This window comes from Hesperophylax consimilis, chromosome 23 (genome assembly GCF_061612785.1).
Source record: "Hesperophylax consimilis isolate HC1 chromosome 23, BYU_Hcon_1.0, whole genome shotgun sequence".
In the NCBI taxonomy this organism is placed as follows: Eukaryota; Metazoa; Arthropoda; class Insecta; order Trichoptera; family Limnephilidae; genus Hesperophylax; species Hesperophylax consimilis.
In genome coordinates this window covers 20,887,392-20,906,669 of record NC_142858.1, presented here as the reverse complement: position 1 = coordinate 20,906,669, position 19,278 = coordinate 20,887,392, and the positions used below count along the sequence as shown (strand labels likewise).

Below are 19,278 nucleotides of genomic sequence, written 5' to 3'. Positions count from 1 at the left end.
GATAAAAGTTCATTGGGATTTGGTCTCTCTTTCTTAGAAAAAAAAACTCAAAAGAGATACCTGATTTGATCGTTTCATACTTTTTAAATGCGACACTTCTTTCTGTATTAAAACAACTGACAACTGCGCAACGCGAAGAGACAAAATAGACTAAACTAGATTCTAGCTTGGTATGGTGCGCGCGGCCGAAACGCGGGCGGCGGCGGCGCGCCGCGGCGGGGGCACTGCCCATTCCCCCGCTCCCCGCACTGTGGCGGACTTAAGAAACTATCGTATTCTACAATCGGCGCGGTGCAATGGGGGGGGTCCGGACCCCCAAGACCCCCCCCTTATATACGTCCGTGCATCGCTGTATGCACTAGATAACTTATAAGTTTTGTACGAGTGTATATCCCATGTACATAACAGGTAACTTAATAGACGACAGTGTTGTGCATCCCTATGTATCACATTGTATGTAATGAGCATGTATCCACAGAATGCACCAGGTAACTTACAAATCAAAAATGTATGTACAAATATATACCCCATGTATGCACATCCTAACTTATAAGTTAACAGTGTTATGCAGAGTGTTATGGGAGTGTTGTAATATTTGCGAGTGTGCATCCCATGTATGCACCAGTCAACCTATAAGTTGTATATGTATTTATCCCTTTTTTATACAGGCATCTTATAAGTTGTTGGCAAGTGTACCTCGCGTATGCACCAGGCAACTTAAAAGTTGCTGCAGCGACCTTATCACTTTACAGTAAAATGTGTTTGATAAAGCGGTAATTTTTTCACGCTTCTAATTTTAAACAAACAATAAGCTACTATTAAAAGGTCATTCTAATATTTAAACTACCGATTATTTGTATTATGCGTCAATTATTTAGGTCACGGCTTCTTTAGATATTGTGTACAATAATCTCGTTTGCGAATAACTATTTATTTTATAAAATATTATAATTTTGCTTTTTTCAGAGTTAAATTATAAAGAATATTATCTTTATTTATTTAAGAGTGAAAGGTCAATATTTACGGACATTTGTTTTAGAGTCTTTCTAAGATTACTTGTCTGGAGATTCGAAAGCAGTTTGAACCAAAATAATGAAAACAGAAATAAATAACGAGTTTTGCAATAAGAGGTGTTATTTTGAATAGCCCGCTATTTCAGTATATGTTTCTATTGAAGCTGTTATTTTTTGACATTTGACAAGTAGAAACTACCCCATTAATAAAAATGGAACGATACACGCTTCAACAACGCATTAAAATTATTAAAATTCACTTGAGTGAATCAAATGCAAATCATCTTGAGTGATGAGGCCCATTTCCACCTCGGTGGCTTCGTCAACAAGCAAAATTGTCGCATCTGGGGCTCGGAAAACCCAAGAGTTATTGTTGAAAAGCCTTTCTTTCCTCAACGTGTGACTGTTTGGTGCGGTTTATGGTCCGGTGGAGTCATTGAACCATACTTTTTCGAAAATGAGGCTGGAGCAACAGTTACGGTGAATGGATTGCGCTATCGAGAGATGATTTTTTATGGCTGGAATTGGATGGTATTGATCTGGACAACGTTTACTTTCAACAAGACGGCGCTACGTGCCACACAAGCAACGAAACCATTGATCTTTTACGATTGAATATCAAAATAACACCTCTTATTGGAAAACCCTGTACATTTAGAGTATTTTCTAACCGGTGATAAGAAAATATGATTTTTAAGTGAATATACCACACAATTATCTTAAACTCACAATCATCCAAAAATAACACTACTCCGAATTGAATCACGGGTACATTATTTTATTATTATTTACGCCAATGTTTACGTTTTGGAAATGATAACATTGTTGTATTTATTATAAATGATTAGAGATATCATTTTTTGTTACGTGTCTTCATTCGACACGTGGTCCTGGATGGTAAGAAAATGAAGATGTGTAGAAATGTTATAAGTCTACAAACCTAGCTCATAAAAAAATTATGTCGTAAACTCTAGTTTTCAATTGTGGTATAATTATAATTACTATTAGGTAATATCAATTTACCAACCACGTAAACAATCACGTTTGCGGTGTTAGCACGCACAACGCAAATACCCGATTTCCAAGGTCATGCAAAGGAAATATAAACATGGTGATCTAATGTATCCAATCTATTTTAATAAACAGGAGACGTAAAAGACAACTATTAATAACGTACGTTAAAAAGTTACCAAAACTCATAAGATGTAGTTATAACCATGGCTTTAGTAAACCCGAGACAATCGAATAAATGTCAATATATAATTATATTGAAATCGGATAAATATTACGCATCAAATAAAACATTCTACCCATTACCTATGTTCTACCTGTGCAGTATTTATATGTACCTATAGATACGTTCGGCTTGTTTTGATATTATGTTGTGTTGTTTTTATAGCTATTTTCTTGTTTATCGATTTCGAATGTTGTTTTGCTGTTTATATTTAGAAACGTATTTACATATTATTAAAAAGTCGCACACCTAGTAGAAAAGATGCGTAGTTAGTAAACATTGAATTTTGAGGATAGTGCAAGACACGACAATTGAATAAATTTAACCCTTTTGGAAATGGACTGTTGGGCTAATTTTTATTATTGTAATACTAATGCAGGAAATAAATTAGACGCTAAAAGTCTAATATCTAAAATTGTTGTAGATGTTATGTCAAAAAATAAATATATTTTTGTGTTGCTACGTTGGGATATATGTAGAAAAAATGTAATGGAATTCTGCCAAGCTAAATGGAGTTATGTCTGTAACTCTGTGGGATAAAGTCTTGTAGTTTTTAAATCAAATTAGTCCTTGTTAAACCTTCATGAGCATTTTTTTCTGATTGTCACAAGGACAATTAAATTAAACATTAATTTGCATTTAAACATTCTGATTTATAAATGTCAAACTCTAGGTACATAAGTGAGAATCTATTTAGATAAAATATAATTCAAATTTTACAAATCATAATATTTATTCGGCTATTATGAATTATGGTCAATATTTACAGCAATAAGATTATTGTACACAATTACCAACCTATTATTTTTCTAATTAAAATATGAATTTTGAATTAATAACAACAATATTTACCTGCATGAACATTTTCACGGCGTGTTCCAACTTGGTACTGGTCATTTTTAAAGACTACTTAACTATTTAAACTGAAAACCAGGGGATCTGTTATGTAGTGAAAAGATAGACTTTTGGCACTTTTAATAATGTTCATTATCGCAGCACTAAATTCACGCACAACCGCGCTCCCTACTTGTCGCAATGGAGTGCTGAAACTCTGGAACTCTCATCACAATGAACTATCTGTTTCCTTGAGCCTTGTCTTGTGTCTTGAGTTTTGTCTGACTCGCCTTGTCTCGCATTCGCAGCCAGAGACGCAGGAAGATAAGGATTTGATGTTAATTCGGTAGACGACCACTTGTACACTATTTTATAAACAACGGATAACTGCCGCGTCGCGACTGTCTACAAACCTTTTATTGTTTTATTTACAAACCTTCCCACTATTCGAAAACACGAATTAATTTTTAAAACTGGTTAAGCATGCTACGCTTCAAATTCGACCAATGGCGTGGATGTAAACAAATTAAAAATATTTTTCTAGCCCTCAATTATGTTTGCGCCGTGGCACAGGATGTACTTATATTTTTGTTGGTTTATCAATTGAGACTTTGGTTTATAGTAATGTACAATGTAATCAATCTGATACGCAGTTAAAGTATTGGTTTAATAGATTTAATAGCCATTTAAAGCTATATGGTCAATAATGTTGTTACATTTTATGTATGAAATATTTAAAGCAATATTACAATATTGTCGATACTATAATAACTATTAAAAACATTATATTTTAACAGTATCGATACTGTAGCTATTTTAATATGCCCATTAATGCACAAAATCTAAAACTGATTTACACGCACAATACAACAAGCAATCTCGAAACCGCAAGCTCAAAGCCCCAAAGGTCTAACGCCGCGATCAGGACCGGGCCTGTGCAGTTTACTGAAAATTTTCAAATCAATAAAATATAGGTAGTTTGTCAAAAACTACAGTAATGTCGAGCTACTCGGAGAAAATAAGCATGGCTGATTTATTAGTAAACGCCAAAGAAGGTTTTATCATCAAAAAGAGTTGCATACGAAAAATAACAAACTATGTTCACCTGGATTCATGTAGACCAATTTTTTTAAATCTTAAACTTCTGACAGTGACGAACATATATATAATGGAGTTATGCCTGTTAGTACGATCATCTCCAGAAAAGTTCCCACAAAAAAAAACTCAACACATAAACACGCTACAAGGTTCACAGGAAACTTATTAATCCCAAAAGCAAACAAAACTATATTTCCAAAAGGACCACACTACATGGCATTAAAGTATATAACAACCTTCCACATAGCATCAAACAAATAACCGACATACTCAAATTTAAATCATCACTAAAAATATATCCTTTAAACAAATGTCACTACACTTTAAATGAATACCTTAGATAAATTAAATCACTCTGTTTTTTTAATTTCTATTTGAATACATTTGTTAACATGTAATTGTTGGCTTATGTAATATAATGTGTATTTGTTGGGTTAGCTGGAAGAAATAGGATGTAACCTATAAGCTTTACCCGTTGTACTCTGTATTTTTGTGCAATAAATGTTTTTTGAATTTGAAATAAAATACTGTTAAAGTGAGTGCAATCCATTTCATAATAAAATATTAGTCTATTCAGAATATATCGGAACACGTATTCATGCAGGCGTCCTTTTCCTGATAAATAAAATGTTACAAAGTTAGAATGTTAGAATTTTTATGAACACGTTTTCCAACATCCTAATAACATGTTCGTGTTCGTGCTTACCTGTCAATTCATTATATGAATTCCTGCAGTCCCTTTTTAGCAGTTATACGAACAATTTGACGAGATTTTCAATAAATTTGCAATATTTCATATGAGTTTTCTCCGTTCACAATAGCAAAAAACTTTCTGTACCAAATTTATAATTTTTAAAACGATATTAAAATTAATAACTTCGAGGAACTCCGAACGTCGGTTAAAATACATACCTACATAGATTGAGGTAAACAAATACCAAACAAACATGTTTTTCAGATTTTTTAAAAAACGATTTTACGATATTTTATGAAGATTGCCAAATATTTACTGTTATGACTAATATACATGATACACACATCTGAAACCTAGGTACTTACATTGATTTGTAAATCACCAATAATGAGGGAAAAAAACAGACCGAAAAATAGTAGATAATTTATTTCAAAGCCGTCATCAAAGCTGCATACATCAAATAAAAAGAATTTTCTTCAGCAATATTTATTGTATTATTCACACAGTTCCTTTGTACATAAGGGTTAAAATCACTTTAAGAAATTTCATCGATTTTAGTATGGGGGACACCGGTGTCCCATCCACAGTTGACAGCGATACTTTTACAGTAAAATATTCACTGAAGAACACGTCAGCGGAAGACTGAACTTCGACCATTCTTGAATGAACCATTGAAGATTGGCAAATGGGTGTAAACTATGAACCCAACATAGATACGTACGTTACATAACTTGAGCACTTGGCCTTCTCTTTATCTAACTACCAAATGGGTTTCAAACTGGCCACACGCCGGTTTTACAGTAATCGCATGCATTTTAATGAAACTTATCCTCACCTTAGTTAGTAAATCTATCATTACGTACTGCAATTTCCTAACAAATTGCTCACATACCTTGAGAATATGGATTTAGTTGAAACCGATCGTATGGAGATCTGTCGGGTTATTTGACGCGTGTTTGGGGTCGGTACTCGTACTCAGTTCTCAAAACTTCGGGTTGAATGTCTTCGAAGCCTTTGATAGCATCTGGCACGGGCGATTCTCCGAAATCCATCGTACGGGATCCGTCCAGCCCTGCGCTGTTGGATTGCGGACTTTCACTCTTGTATTTAATTTACGAGTTAAATGAACTTACGAGACTCACTATGTAACTACGGTGACAGATTATGATTGTTATACATCTCATTTTGGAAACACGCAATCCAAGTGTGAGACAAAGTAAATAAAATTGTCTCAAAGTGCCTTTACACACCACCTGACAACTCGAGGAGTCACGGGTGCAAACTGTTTACTAAAATATAGAGTAACTGCTTGACACCAGACGAATTCCCTGACTCACAACTCACAATCTCTCAGTCAAAACAAAGTATATTGTTTTAATATTATGTGCGTGTTTATTCGGCTCTGCTAAAGTTACGTAAAATAATTATTACTATCTCTCGTGCATGGCTACTATCCAGAGTTGAATTCCCTCGTAGTAAATATTCGCGTGATATGAATAACTGTTGATAATGTCAATGGTCGAAAACAGAGGATTTTTTGTTTTCTTTACATTACTTCCATACAGGACGCTTGAGAAAAATAATTACCCTCAGGGACTATGTCATCTTTGGGGTTGCTGAGTGGTGGGTTTTTTTAAGAAAAGGAAGGAGAAGAAAGTTCTGGAAAGGAAAAATATATGAGGGGTGGGTAGGAATATGGGGATAGATGTGTCCAGGAGTCTCTCCCTATCCGACCCGCCATGCAGTAGGTAGGCAGACGCATCCGCCGCCAGGACCTAGACAAAAGCTCACCCCTTGAACCCGGACACTCCTGCTAAGTCACCATACGTGACGAACAACGTGACCTATGGCAGGGGTGTTGGTTATCCAATAAATGGTTCCCCGGGTGGCGGGTACCAAATCGAGACTGCAGTTTAAGGGCCGTAGTAAGCGTTCAAAGATGGTTTGAAAGAGAGATATGTAAATACTAAAGTTTAAGGGAGCGCACCAATATTAAAAAAAACTATTATAATAAAGTGAAAATTGTGAAAATATTTAATAAAACACGACTTGTTTGTAATAGATCGAAAATCGACAAATGCTTTAATTGCATTTAAAGATACACTTTGAATTTTTTTCATGCCTATAACATTTGGAATAACAGAAAAAGGTGTTTTTAATAATTTTCGGAGCTCACTGATTTTTTTCTATCGAGGGAATTTCATGTAATTGATTTCGGCATAACAAATGTATAGATGTTATCTTCAAAAATAAACTTTTTTTAGGAAATTAAAAACTTACAGGGTTAACGGAAACTTGTTATAAATCGGTAGAAATTTGGTATGCGGGGGCTTAACTTATTCCACAAATGAATTTTTAATATTTTGTATGACTTTTGACCATCTGGCTTGTTCTACATGGACCTCTGTGCACCGCAGGGATCTAATTTGTACTGCATTCAAACTATTTTAATTATTCTTCTGCAAGTTCTATGCCTCGCTGCCATACATCAGGGTAGGTTAGGTACGTTAAGCACTCCGATGACTAGCACTCTGCTAGCTTACTTTCTTTGTTGAACTTTTTTGTTAGCGCCGATCACACCAGTTTTGTTGACTGCGATATGCGTCAAGTAATCTTTTCGTTGAAAATCTGCTTGATATAATGATAAATCTGGTGACTCATGACGAATGAATCACTGTTAGATTTGTGTTTCTTATTCTCACTAAGTGCCACTAAACACCTTTACGGCGAAATCTCTTTATACCAAAATTGGGAATAACATGGCATATTGAAATGTAAATACTTACAGATTAAACCCGCAGCCAACACAATGCGAAATAAACGAAGGATCTAAAGGTGTTGCAGCTTGTATCATAATTATTTGTGGATATTACTTTCAGAGAATTTGAACAATTCCTTAAATTTCAAATTTAATTTTCTAGTTCTGTGAAAGTTCTGTCGTGCAGTCACAGGAATATGAAAATTCTTTTAATTTTACCGATGTAAGTTCTAAACTCTGTTCGAATGCCAAGCACATAGAGTCTTCTCTTATAAATAAATAAATATAATAAACTGTCAAAACACACACTGTCATAGATATTTTTGCAAATAATATAACTTGTTTCAAGAAATATCTCCACGATTTCTGTACTTAGAAAAAAAAATTAAAATAAATAAAAAAAGGAAAAAAAAAGAAGAAAAAAATATATATATAAATTGAAAAATTGTTTAGTGGTTTAGAATTTTTTTTTAATATATACTTTTTAATTTTTTCTACTTATTATGTGCTTCAATCTTTGTAATTAAGTTTTAGGTTTTGTATATAAATACTGTCATTGTTTTACATGTTTGCTTATGTGAATGTGCAAATGTGATTGCTGCAGACTCATTAGTCTAGGGATATTTATAATTGTATTTTTTTTATTTTGTAATCCATAATTAATGTTTTTATAAATATCCTGTTTGTGTCTCAAATAAAAAAAATAATAAAAAAAAATAATGGACCCCGAAATGCTTCACTATTATTGCTAATGTCTTTCTCAGGTGTCACCGACTACTTCCACCATTCACTACTGTATACCACATTTAAAAAACTACATTACATCGACTTTCGCGAGCACAAAAAAAACATACGTAGGCTGAATTTTTTTTATATTAAGATGTGTATTGTGCAGCTAATACGTTATTCAAATTTTCATATCGACAAGTTTTGATGATTATTGTCACTGTTTCAAGATTGGTAGATATTCTCAGTATCGCCCTGCTAAAATACCACCATTCACAAACAAGAAGTTGCTTAAAATGGCCTTAATCGTGTCTAGTGACCATCTGAATAGCCATGACTTCTCAACCTTCCTTTTAACCATCTCGTTCTCTTTCCCCGTTTTTTCCCCACATTTGGGGTTCTGGCTATGGCAACTGGGAACAGAGTGTACGGTATTCATATAAAACAATACAATTTAAGGCGATGCACTACGTCGTGTAATATTTTAAATTAAGCGGCTATCAATAACAACCCTTACGTAGATGGCGATAAGGTTTAAATTCCCCCTTAACACCATCCGCCTGCTTTGATTTATGCAAAAAAACTATTTAAGAAAAAAACATGACCAAAAAGTGCCTTTTATTTTATTGTGTGGATGTTCAGGCATAAATATTAAATTTTTTTGCGATCATTTTATAAATAACTTAATTTGCCACATTATACAATAAAATCATAACCGAAAATGTGTTCGTAAGTAGGAGATTTTGAACTTTAAAGCAGTTTCATGGGCCATATACATTATTTTTTTTCTGGGCTTATAAAAAGACTTATCTAAAAAATACTCCATCATTCCAAAGGCCAAGATGTATTCTACTCGCAGTATTTAATTAAAGCATCTGAAACATTTCTAGGCGACCAAATTTTCAAACCAAAAACACATGATTTTGCTTTACTACGTATGGCATCGCCTTAACTGTACATTTACTGGCTGTTAGTTATTGGCAGACGTATAAACGGCGTTGTTCGGCTTGTGAATGGTTTGGAGTAAAGTTGAGGTTGTGAATTTTAAAAAACTAGGTATAGTTTTAAGGTTAAAAAGTTTATTTGTTTTAAGTACTTGATTGACTCGACCGTGCCATATTTTCATCGGGCGTCTCAGACTCGAAGTGTGAATTTATTGGGACTAAAACGAAATGATGGCGAAAAGTACATTTCGTTTTTAACATTAATTTGAACCTTTTTCGGCCTCCGGTGACCTCAGAGGTCTAGAAGTATATAACGCTGGTACTGTTAAAACTTTAAATACTTTAATTTTACTCCGTATCTCTTTGCAGTGCCTACTAGATAATGTGTAATCACGAACTGAACAAACAAACTTAGACAAATAAATATAAAAGATACCACAAAAAAGTTAAGGACGCTTCATATAATCCACATATACTTACAATATTATGCGTGCGAACTTGATACAACAAAATGTACTTACTTACATAATAATAATAAAAATAATTACTTTCATAAATTATTAGGGCCAAAGATTATATTATTATCTAAAAAACAACATGTTTACTCATAAAGCGGGGGGGCTTATGCCTTACATACTTTGTCTATTGGGGGCACTTTATCTCAATTAAAATGTCACGACGTGATCCCAGCGATACTTTATCTGGCAATGATTGCACTATAATTTAAAACACAGGTCCTCAAACTTATTTCGACCACCGCACACTTTGAGATAAATGAAATCTAGTTCCTCACCATATTTTTTAACTTTCCTTTTTACATTACTGTCTGTTGCGTATCTTAAAAACAGTTATTGCAAATATAATTTTTAAACATGCATTATTATGTAGATAGGGTGGATAGGGTGTGACCAATATCATATTTCTGAGTACAAATAATGTTTCAACGAGAGGAAAGAAAACTCGTACTTATATTACTCGTATATCGTATGATGATGTTGTTAATATCAGGCTCGAATTCACTTAAAACAGCCGTAAGTCGCCGCGTTTAGTAACTTGCTGCTGATTTCTCTTTTTAGTTAGTACCGTAGCTACAGCACTGAATCCGCGTTCACACAAATACGATGATGGGAATGCTATCAGAAATCATCGAACAACCTACGAGGGAACGTTTTAAGGTTCGCGGAATGGGTGTAAGGAGTGGAAACAAAAATCCAAATTTATTTTTCCTTTTCAATATATTCACTAGCTACCCTAATACATTTTTCGGATCTTTCAATTAACTTATGTATACACTCAAAAAAAAAATTTGTCTTTGTCTAAAAAATACGCCGAAACTGCATCCTTCACTTCTTCATCAATTGAAAACTTTTTTCCCACGAAGTTCTTTTTATAAGTTTGGAAAAAGGTAATAATCATTGGGAGTCAGGTCAGTACTGTAGGATGGATGTGGCAAAATATAGAAGCCCATCTTCTGCAGGGCAGCCATCACAACACGGCTCTTGTGAACAGGCGCGTTGTTGTGCAGAAGGAGGACACCTTTGGTCAATTTTCCCTTCATTTCGCCTCGATGGCTTCCTTTAATTGTCTATAATTGAAGCGTAGTAAACTCTGATTATGGAAACACCTTTATCTTTGTAATCGATCAATAGGATTCCTTCTGAGTCCAAAAAGACTGTTGCCATGATTCTCCCAAGCGTATCATAAGCTCGTATCATAACCTAAGGTACAGTTGGAACTTTCTCTTCTGCAGTCAAAATTCTTGGTAGCCATTTTTGAAAGTCGCCCCTCTAGATTTCCTTAACGCCCCCTAATTTTCTTTGTGCTTTCTACTGCCCCCCTGAAAGCCTCCAACGCCCACTTTGAGAAAGACTGATTTAAAATGTGGGTAAATAAATAAACATTGCCCAACAAAAACAACGCTGGAGATTATGTTATGTATTTTGACTTACTGTGGTGACAATGAACAGTTTTTCATTCAATGACTTACAAGTTCTAAAATAACACTTCCGCAAAAAATGCATTAATTCAATCATTAATGCTGTTTTACGTGTACAAATACTTACAAATAATCTGTCATATTTTTAGAAAACATGTCATATTATATCGCATTTAAAAATATAACTTAAATAAGTCAATGTTGGTATTATCTTTGCTCTTCAAACATCTACAGATTTGAGAGTTTGATACTTAAAAATGCAAAAATATGTTTTTTATAATTATAAATGCAAAAATATAATTATTTGGGTGAGGTGACTAATTATTGCACGACCTTTTTCGATGATCCATTGTTTGATCAGCATTTTGTATTTGTTAATATTATTCGATTGTCTTGTCTTGTCTTGTATATTTTAGACGCAATGTACTCGTATTTGAAATTTCTTTGACCAAATGTTGTGTTTGTATGAGTTCTTTGGTTTTGTACCCCGTGTTTACAATATTTTGGGTATTTTCATAAAATGTATTTGTTTTATTTTTAAACAGATGAGTTATGATAGTTTTTGTGTAAATTTGTCGAATATCTAATACATGGAATTTGTAGAATATCTCTGCAGTACTTGTTATTATTCGCTAATTGTTATTAGCAAGTAGACTTCATATTGTGTGTACAATCATCGAATTAGAATACTTGAAATGTTTTTACTTACTTTTACAATTATTCGAATTGATTGAGTATTATTTTTATTGTACCTACCTATACTCACTATATCAACTCTCGGGAGAGTCATATATCATTTCCAATTTAAAAAATGGCAATGTACAGTAAAAATATATTTATTTATTAAGACCGTTAAAAATGCTTCGCATTTACGTAGATTAGAGACAATTTTTTTCATACCCAGTGCAGTAAATAAAAATGCTTGACAAAAATATATATTTAAAATAATAAAGCGATAGAAAAAAAAATATTTTACAGAAAGTCAAAATGACATTTAAATTCAAAGAAAAAATTTAGTTAATAAAACCAGATTTCATGGGACGAAAGTTTTGTTAAAATTTTGGTTTTTTTAATTTCTTGAGTTTTTGTAATGTATGAATTCTAATAAAAGTGTTGAAACATGCTGTATGCAAGCAAATCATATGCGTGAGTACTGTGTTCGACTCGACTCTAGTTGCGAAACTTATAATACCAGTTTCCTTGACTGTTTATAAAATGAATGAGTCAAAATTCAAGAATAAGCATGACAAGTGTATGCGTATTGCAAGCGCTTGATATAATTATTATTAACAAACTGGCTATGAACCTACTTCTTACTAATGTTACAAACTTGCGCAGGAAACATATAACACATTTGTTGAAACACGGACTTTAATTCATTAAAGTTAATTGTTTATAAAACACTAGCTTATCTTACCCGGCGTTGCTCGGGGACTTATAAATGGTTTGGGGTAAAGTTTTTAGGTTGTTATTTCTAGAATACAACTGGGTGTATTTTTAAGGTGGTAATAACATTATTGTATTGTAATAAGTAATGGTTTCACTTGGTCGTGCCATGTTTTTGTCGGACGTTCTTGACTTCTTCAACTATTCGCTTTCAAGTCATACATTCTTCTCACACCTTTTTCTTCGTTCATCACTTACATCGTATTTTACCACAAATAATTATTTGATTCACGTCTTCCTCAGGCATCTCTGACTTTTTCTATTATTCATTTCATGTAGTATCATGAAATCCATATGGTTACTGTTAAAAACTACACTATGACAACTTTTATTGTTATCTACTGTTAAAAACAACAGTCAACTTTTATTGTTACTGTTAAAAACAACTACATTATGTCAACTTTTATTGTTACTGTCAAACAACGGGACAAACAAAGAAACATTAATTATTATACAACTCTTACGACGAAATCGAGAAACATTTTCGAATCACGAAACTACTCAACAGGAGGATTGTCGCTGATCAGATGCTGTTGTATAAAATTATTAACTCTAAAGTTGACTGCCCGGAGTTGCTGAACAAAATAAATTTCCATGCGCCAGTTCGATATAGCAGACAAAATATATTTCTACATTGATAGATGCAATACCAATTCCAATCAAAATGAATTTATGCAAAGGACATGTAACTACTATAATAATAAATTTGCAAATATAGACACTCGTGCTGACATATTCACTGCTAGTTACTATCACTATAGAATTTCATTGTATCACATTCTAACTCATATTCACGACTGTTAAATTGATTGTACCCAATATTTTATAACTTTTCCTTATCCCTCTCCTCCCCTTTCCCGTTCCAACCCAAGTCTATTTAAGTATAGTTATAATCACATTTATTTTATTGCTGTTTATTGTAGGCATATTATAGGTTTATCGTTTGTTGAATTTAAATTCGTATTATTATATTTCTTATTTGCTGCTTTATTCTGTTTTTTTTTCTATTTTTATTAAATATTCTAGTTTACCGGTTAGTTTTATGTTTCTGTATATCTCTATCTGTGAACATTAATAATTTGTCTTTTTCTTTGTTATCCTCTTATGCATATTGTATTCCTAAGACTGTTTATGTTCCTCAAATAAATAAATAAATACCTAGATTTATTGGAAAGTATTTCGAAGAGTAAGGCTCTCGACTAGCAAGCTGGATGTCGCGGGTTCGAATCTTCGATTCATTTATGTTATTTTACAATTTACTCATATATAATAATATGTATCATATTTGCGGCACGTTCCACAGTGAAAAATGCTATCAGTATCGCCATGGTGTTAGACCACCATTCACCAGAAATGGCTTTGCCCGTGTTTGGTGACCAGACACGAATAGCCAGGTACTTCCCTAGCTTCTTTCCCTCCCCACTACTTTCAGCCTCTACACATACCAATCGCATATCACGCCCCAATTCGGGATGCCATAGTCTCACGCTCCAGACGGTTGGGAGCAGTTGGGACTCTTGTGCGGTTTCACATCAAAAAGATACGTGTATCGAGACATATTTAAAAAAAAGATAAATTATCTACCAAACTACCTGTTTAAAATGTGGTAATTTGAGTGTGTTTTTTAAAAATTATTTTGCATAAATTTAATTTAATAATAATATAATAAATTTTATGTATCTATAGTGTTTTTAAACTTTATACCTACATCATGTACAAATAAAAAAAAATATATATATACAAATAAAAATTAGTCCCGTTTTTTATTAATGTGACGGCTATTTTTGGCGTTCAAAGCCATTATCAAACTGTTCAGTTGTTGTTAACCGAGACAGCAAATTTTATAATGACTTCGAACACCGAAACAGCTGTCACATTAATTAAAAAAAAACTGACATAGCCGCAGAACTTAAAAATAATACAGGGTTTTCCAATAAAAGGTGTTATTTTGATATTCAATCGTAAAAGATTAATGGTTTGCTTGTGTGGCACGTAGCGCAATCTTGTTGAAAGTAAACGTTGTACAGATCAATACCATCCAATTCCGGTCATAAACAATCATTAATCATCTCTATATAGCGCAATCCATTCACCGCAACTGTTGCTCCAGCCTCATTTTCGAAAAAGTAAGGTCAAATGAATCCGCCGAACAATAAACTGCACCAAACAGTCACACGTTGAGAATAGAGAGGCTTTTCAACAAAAACTCTTGGGTTTTCCGAGCCCCAGATGCGACAATTTTGCTTGTTGACGAAGCCACCGAGGTGGAAATGGGCCTCATCACTCAAGATGATTTGCATTTGATTCACTCAAGTGAATTTTAATAATTTCAATGCGTTGTTGAAGCGTGTATCGTTCCATTTTTATCAATGGCGTCGTTTCTACAATTTCAGTGCCGGCAACCCGGGCGTTTATTTATTATTAGTTATGTACATACATGATTTTTCTCCTTACCCTCCTCACTAGACAAAGTCTGTTCTGAGGCTGGTAACTAACAATTTCTAATTACATAAAAACAAATAAGTGGTAAAAAAAAAGGAAATATATATATTATAGTAAAAATAATAATAATAAAATAAGAGGAAAATCAGAATTTAAAAACAGAGTAGAAAAAAGAAAATATATAATTTTAGATATTAAGAATATTACTTATCTCTCTTCTTTCTTTGACATTCAACCAGTTTAAAAATCTTTTGAGTACCCAATTCAAATTATTAGATGCGACGTAGGTCTTTGTTTGGGCTACAAACTTATTGAATATATGTGGTGCCAAGTAAGATTCATGTTTTTTTGCAAAATTTGATTTGATATATGGTACTTGTAATTGATTGTGTGTGTTTGCTCTTGTGTTTTGCGAGTGAGTTATGAAGTGTGGTGATATTTTTATGCAGTTTTTGTAGATGATCTTCTTTATGAATAGTTTATTTATGTCTAATAGGTTATTGTTGATCATTAGCTGTTCTGTCGGATGTTGATAAGGCTTTCTAAACATAATTCTGATTATTGTTTTATGATTGATTTTAAGTGATTTGAGATGAGTCTCTGCTGCTGCTCCCCATACTGAAATACCATACATAAGAATACTTTGACAGAGTGCAAAATATATATTTTTTAGCTGAGGTAGTGACATAATGTTTCGAATTGTTTTGAAGATGTAAGAGAGTTTCCGTATTTTTTTTGTAATTAGGTTGATTTGGAGATCCCATTTTAAATTATTGTCAACAGTTAAACCGAGATATTTAATATTTTGCGCATAATCAATTTTGTCACAAACACAGCGTGAGTTAGTTAATGAGGTAACTGTGCAGGGGTGAAGATGAAGTTGTGGGCGACTATCTGGCTGACCAGCCAATGTTTTACTGAAAGTTAAGTATTTAGTTTTAGAAATATTTAGTGTCAGTAGATTATTTATTAGCCATCTATTTACTTCAGTCATCCCTGTTTCCGTGTGTTTGAAGACGTTTTCCCATGATTGGGCTTTGAATAAAATTACAGTGTCATCTGCATAACTGATTACTTTGTACTCTATGTTCCCTAGGCTTATCTCAGTTAGACTGTTAATGTAGATGAGAAACAGTATGGGACCCAAGACGCTGCCTTGGGGTACTCCATACCTGTTGCCTACTTTGTCACTTTCTTGATTATTTATTTTTACAATTTGTTGTCTATTTTCAATGTAGCTAATGAACCATTTTAGTGGTGGACCTGTTATGCCAATGTTTTTGAGTTTTTGTTGGAGTAATTTGTGTGAGATGGTGTCGAAAGCTTTTGCTAGGTCTAAGAACACTCCTAACACCTTTGAACCGCCATCTAGGTTTTTCACTATGTAGGTGGTTAGTTCCGATAAGGCGTCTTCTGTTCCCATTTTCGCTCGAAACCCGAATTGACGGGTGGAGATCAGTTTGTGTTTATCAAGGTATGCGAGCAGTCTTTTTTTCATAGTTTTTTCTAGTAGTTTCGATAGCGAATTTAGCAGAGTGATTGGTCTGTAATTTAAGATCAGCGTTTTGTCTCCCGATTTATGTATTGGAGTAATACAACCTATTTTTAGGTGATCGGGGACAATGCCGAGGCTGAGACTTTGGTTGAAAATATGTTGAAGTAGTATAAGTATATGTTCTCGGAGACTAATCAGTATATGATTGGAGAGGTTATCTGGGCCCACAGCGCAATTTGGTTTGAGAGAAATAATTAAATCCGAGATTTCCTTTGTACTTATTTTGTGAGCATAAAATGAATGATTTGGTTGTATGGTAGAGGATAGTTTGGTTAAAGAGTCTTCTGTTGTGCCGTTTTTTAGAAGAATTTTTTCAGTCAAGTTAGATCCGACTTTTGCAAATTGGGAGTTAATAAAATTAGCCATTTTACCAGGTTCATTTTTTGTAAGGGTTTTGTTTCCATTTATTAACAGTACTTTGATCTTCGAGTCTTTTTTCGGATTGGAGAAAGTAATATCTTTGACGATTTTCCAGTTTTTTTTGGGATCATTTTTGGCGGATTTTATTTCTTTTTTGTAGTACTTGTATTTGGCTTGTTTGATTAATTTATTACAAAGGTTTCTATATAGCAGGTAATTATTTTTTAGTTTGTCATCATATGGGTTTTTGCGCACTTGCATGTGCATTGTGTCTCTTTTATGAATGCTGTTTACTAATCCTTTCGTGATCCAGGGTGTTATTTTTTTTTCTTTATGTGAGTAGTTTTTCGGGGTAATTTTTGTTGTATGTTTAGCAATGTAGGTTCCAACTGTGTTCATAAATGTGTTCAGCGCGTTGTTTGGGTCGGGTTCATTTATTACATTTGACCAAGATTCCTTATGTATGTCCTCTATTAGGCACTTAAAATTAATTTTGTCTTGTACGGAGTTGTTTTTTTCATCTTTTTGTTTCTTGTTATGATGTATGCTTAGTGTAGTAGTGAAATGATCTGTGACCGTTGATCGAATAATAGATGAAGATGTTTTTTTCCTAGTTTTAACAAATATATGGTCAATACAGGATTCAGAGTTTGACGTAATTCTTGTTGGTGAGTTGATTGTCGAATTTAATCCATAGTGAGTAAGTAGACTTAAGTATTCTGTGGTTATTGGTTGCCCGTTTAGTAAGTTAATATTCATATCCCCTGCAATAATTAATTGTTGTGTTTTTTTATTTTTTTCGAGAAGTTTATTTAAGGAGTTGAAAAAAGGTGAGAGATTGTTATAGCATGGGGGTCTGTAGACGGCAAATATGGAGATGTCTGTTCCGAGGGAGATTTGAATACAGTTTGCTTCGGTTAGGTTGATTTCTGTTATTGATGGGTTTAGTGAATCTTTGGCAAAGATTACTATACCGTCGTTTTGATTTAGATGTTTAGTGGAATGGAGAGTTGTATAGTCTTTTAAGTTTAGGTTTGTATACGAATCATCTAACCAGCATTCAGTCAAGATAATAATGTCGAAGCTTATGTTTATTTCGTTTAAGAGGATCGAGAAATTATCGAAGTTCTTTCGAATACTTCTAATGTTTTGGGAAATTATGTTTAAGTTGTGTTTTTCTGTGAACAGAGAATTACATTCTGTCGCTTTGTCAAAAGTGTGTTCTGAGTTGTTAAATGTTTCTGTATCAATATTAAGTTGAGTGATCATGTTGCGGTTGCGAAGATACATAAGTTGATCCATACAAAGTTCACACATTTTGATAGTGGTGGTAAATAATGAGTAATATAGGAGTCGAAATTGAGAGTAAAATTATTCAAATACTTTGGATAATAAAAACTTTTAAAAACATAAAATTTCATGGTAAAATAATTAGAATACTTTGGATAATAAAATAAAATCCTTTTAAACCATAAGATTTGATAGTAAAATAATTCAAAGAGTTTGGATAATAAAAAATATTTAAAACAGTTATATTTGATGGTAAAATAATAGCAGTATTTTGGATAATAGAAACCTTTAAAAACATAAAATTGGATGGTAAAATAATGAAAGTACTTTGGATAATAAAAACCTTGAAAAGCATAAAAATTTTAAAGGGAAATAATTTAAGTACTTTGAATAATAAAAACCTTTAAAACAACGAAATTTGACAGTAAAATTATTCAAATACTTTGGATAATAAAAACCTTTGGTACAATATAATTTGATGGAAAAATAAGTTGAATAATTTGGATAATAAAAACTTTTAGAACAATAAAATAATATGGTAATAATGATGGTAAAATGATTCAAATACTTAGGATAATTAAAACATTTTAAGCAATAGCATTTGATGGTATAATAATAAAAAAACATTGGATAATGAAAACCTTTAAAAACATAAAATTTCATGGTAAAATAATTAGAATACTGTGGATAGTAAAATAGAATCCCTTTAAACCTTAAAGTTTGATGGTAGAAAAATTCAAAAACTTTGGATAATAGAAAATATTTACAACAGTAAAATTTGATGGTAAAATAATAACAGTACTTTGGATAATAGAAACCTTTAAAAACATAAAATTTGATGGTAAATAATGAAAAAATTTTGGATAATAAAAACCTTGAAAAGCATAAAATTTTAAAGGAAAATAATTTAAGTACTTTGAATAATAAAAACCTTTAAAACAATAAAGT

General features: G+C 32.8%; 1 protein-coding gene across 3 annotated transcripts in view; it reads right to left on the bottom strand.

The window, feature by feature from the left end:
• The window catches only part of cu (NADP/NADPH phosphatase nocturnin), a 62,802-nt gene that overhangs the window by 27,621 nt on the left and 15,903 nt on the right, over window positions 1-19,278 (bottom strand). For 2 of the 3 annotated variants that reach the window (XM_089645939.1, XM_089645940.1), the window contains exon 1: window positions 3,100-3,491. The exons of the other annotated variant lie outside the window; for it this stretch is intronic. In XM_089645939.1, coding sequence (XP_089502065.1) covers window positions 3,100-3,144 — 45 coding nt within the window. In that variant the 5' untranslated portion in view covers window positions 3,145-3,491. Of the gene's footprint in view, window positions 1-3,099; window positions 3,492-19,278 lie in introns of those variants that run through there. 3 annotated transcript variants of the gene reach the window in all.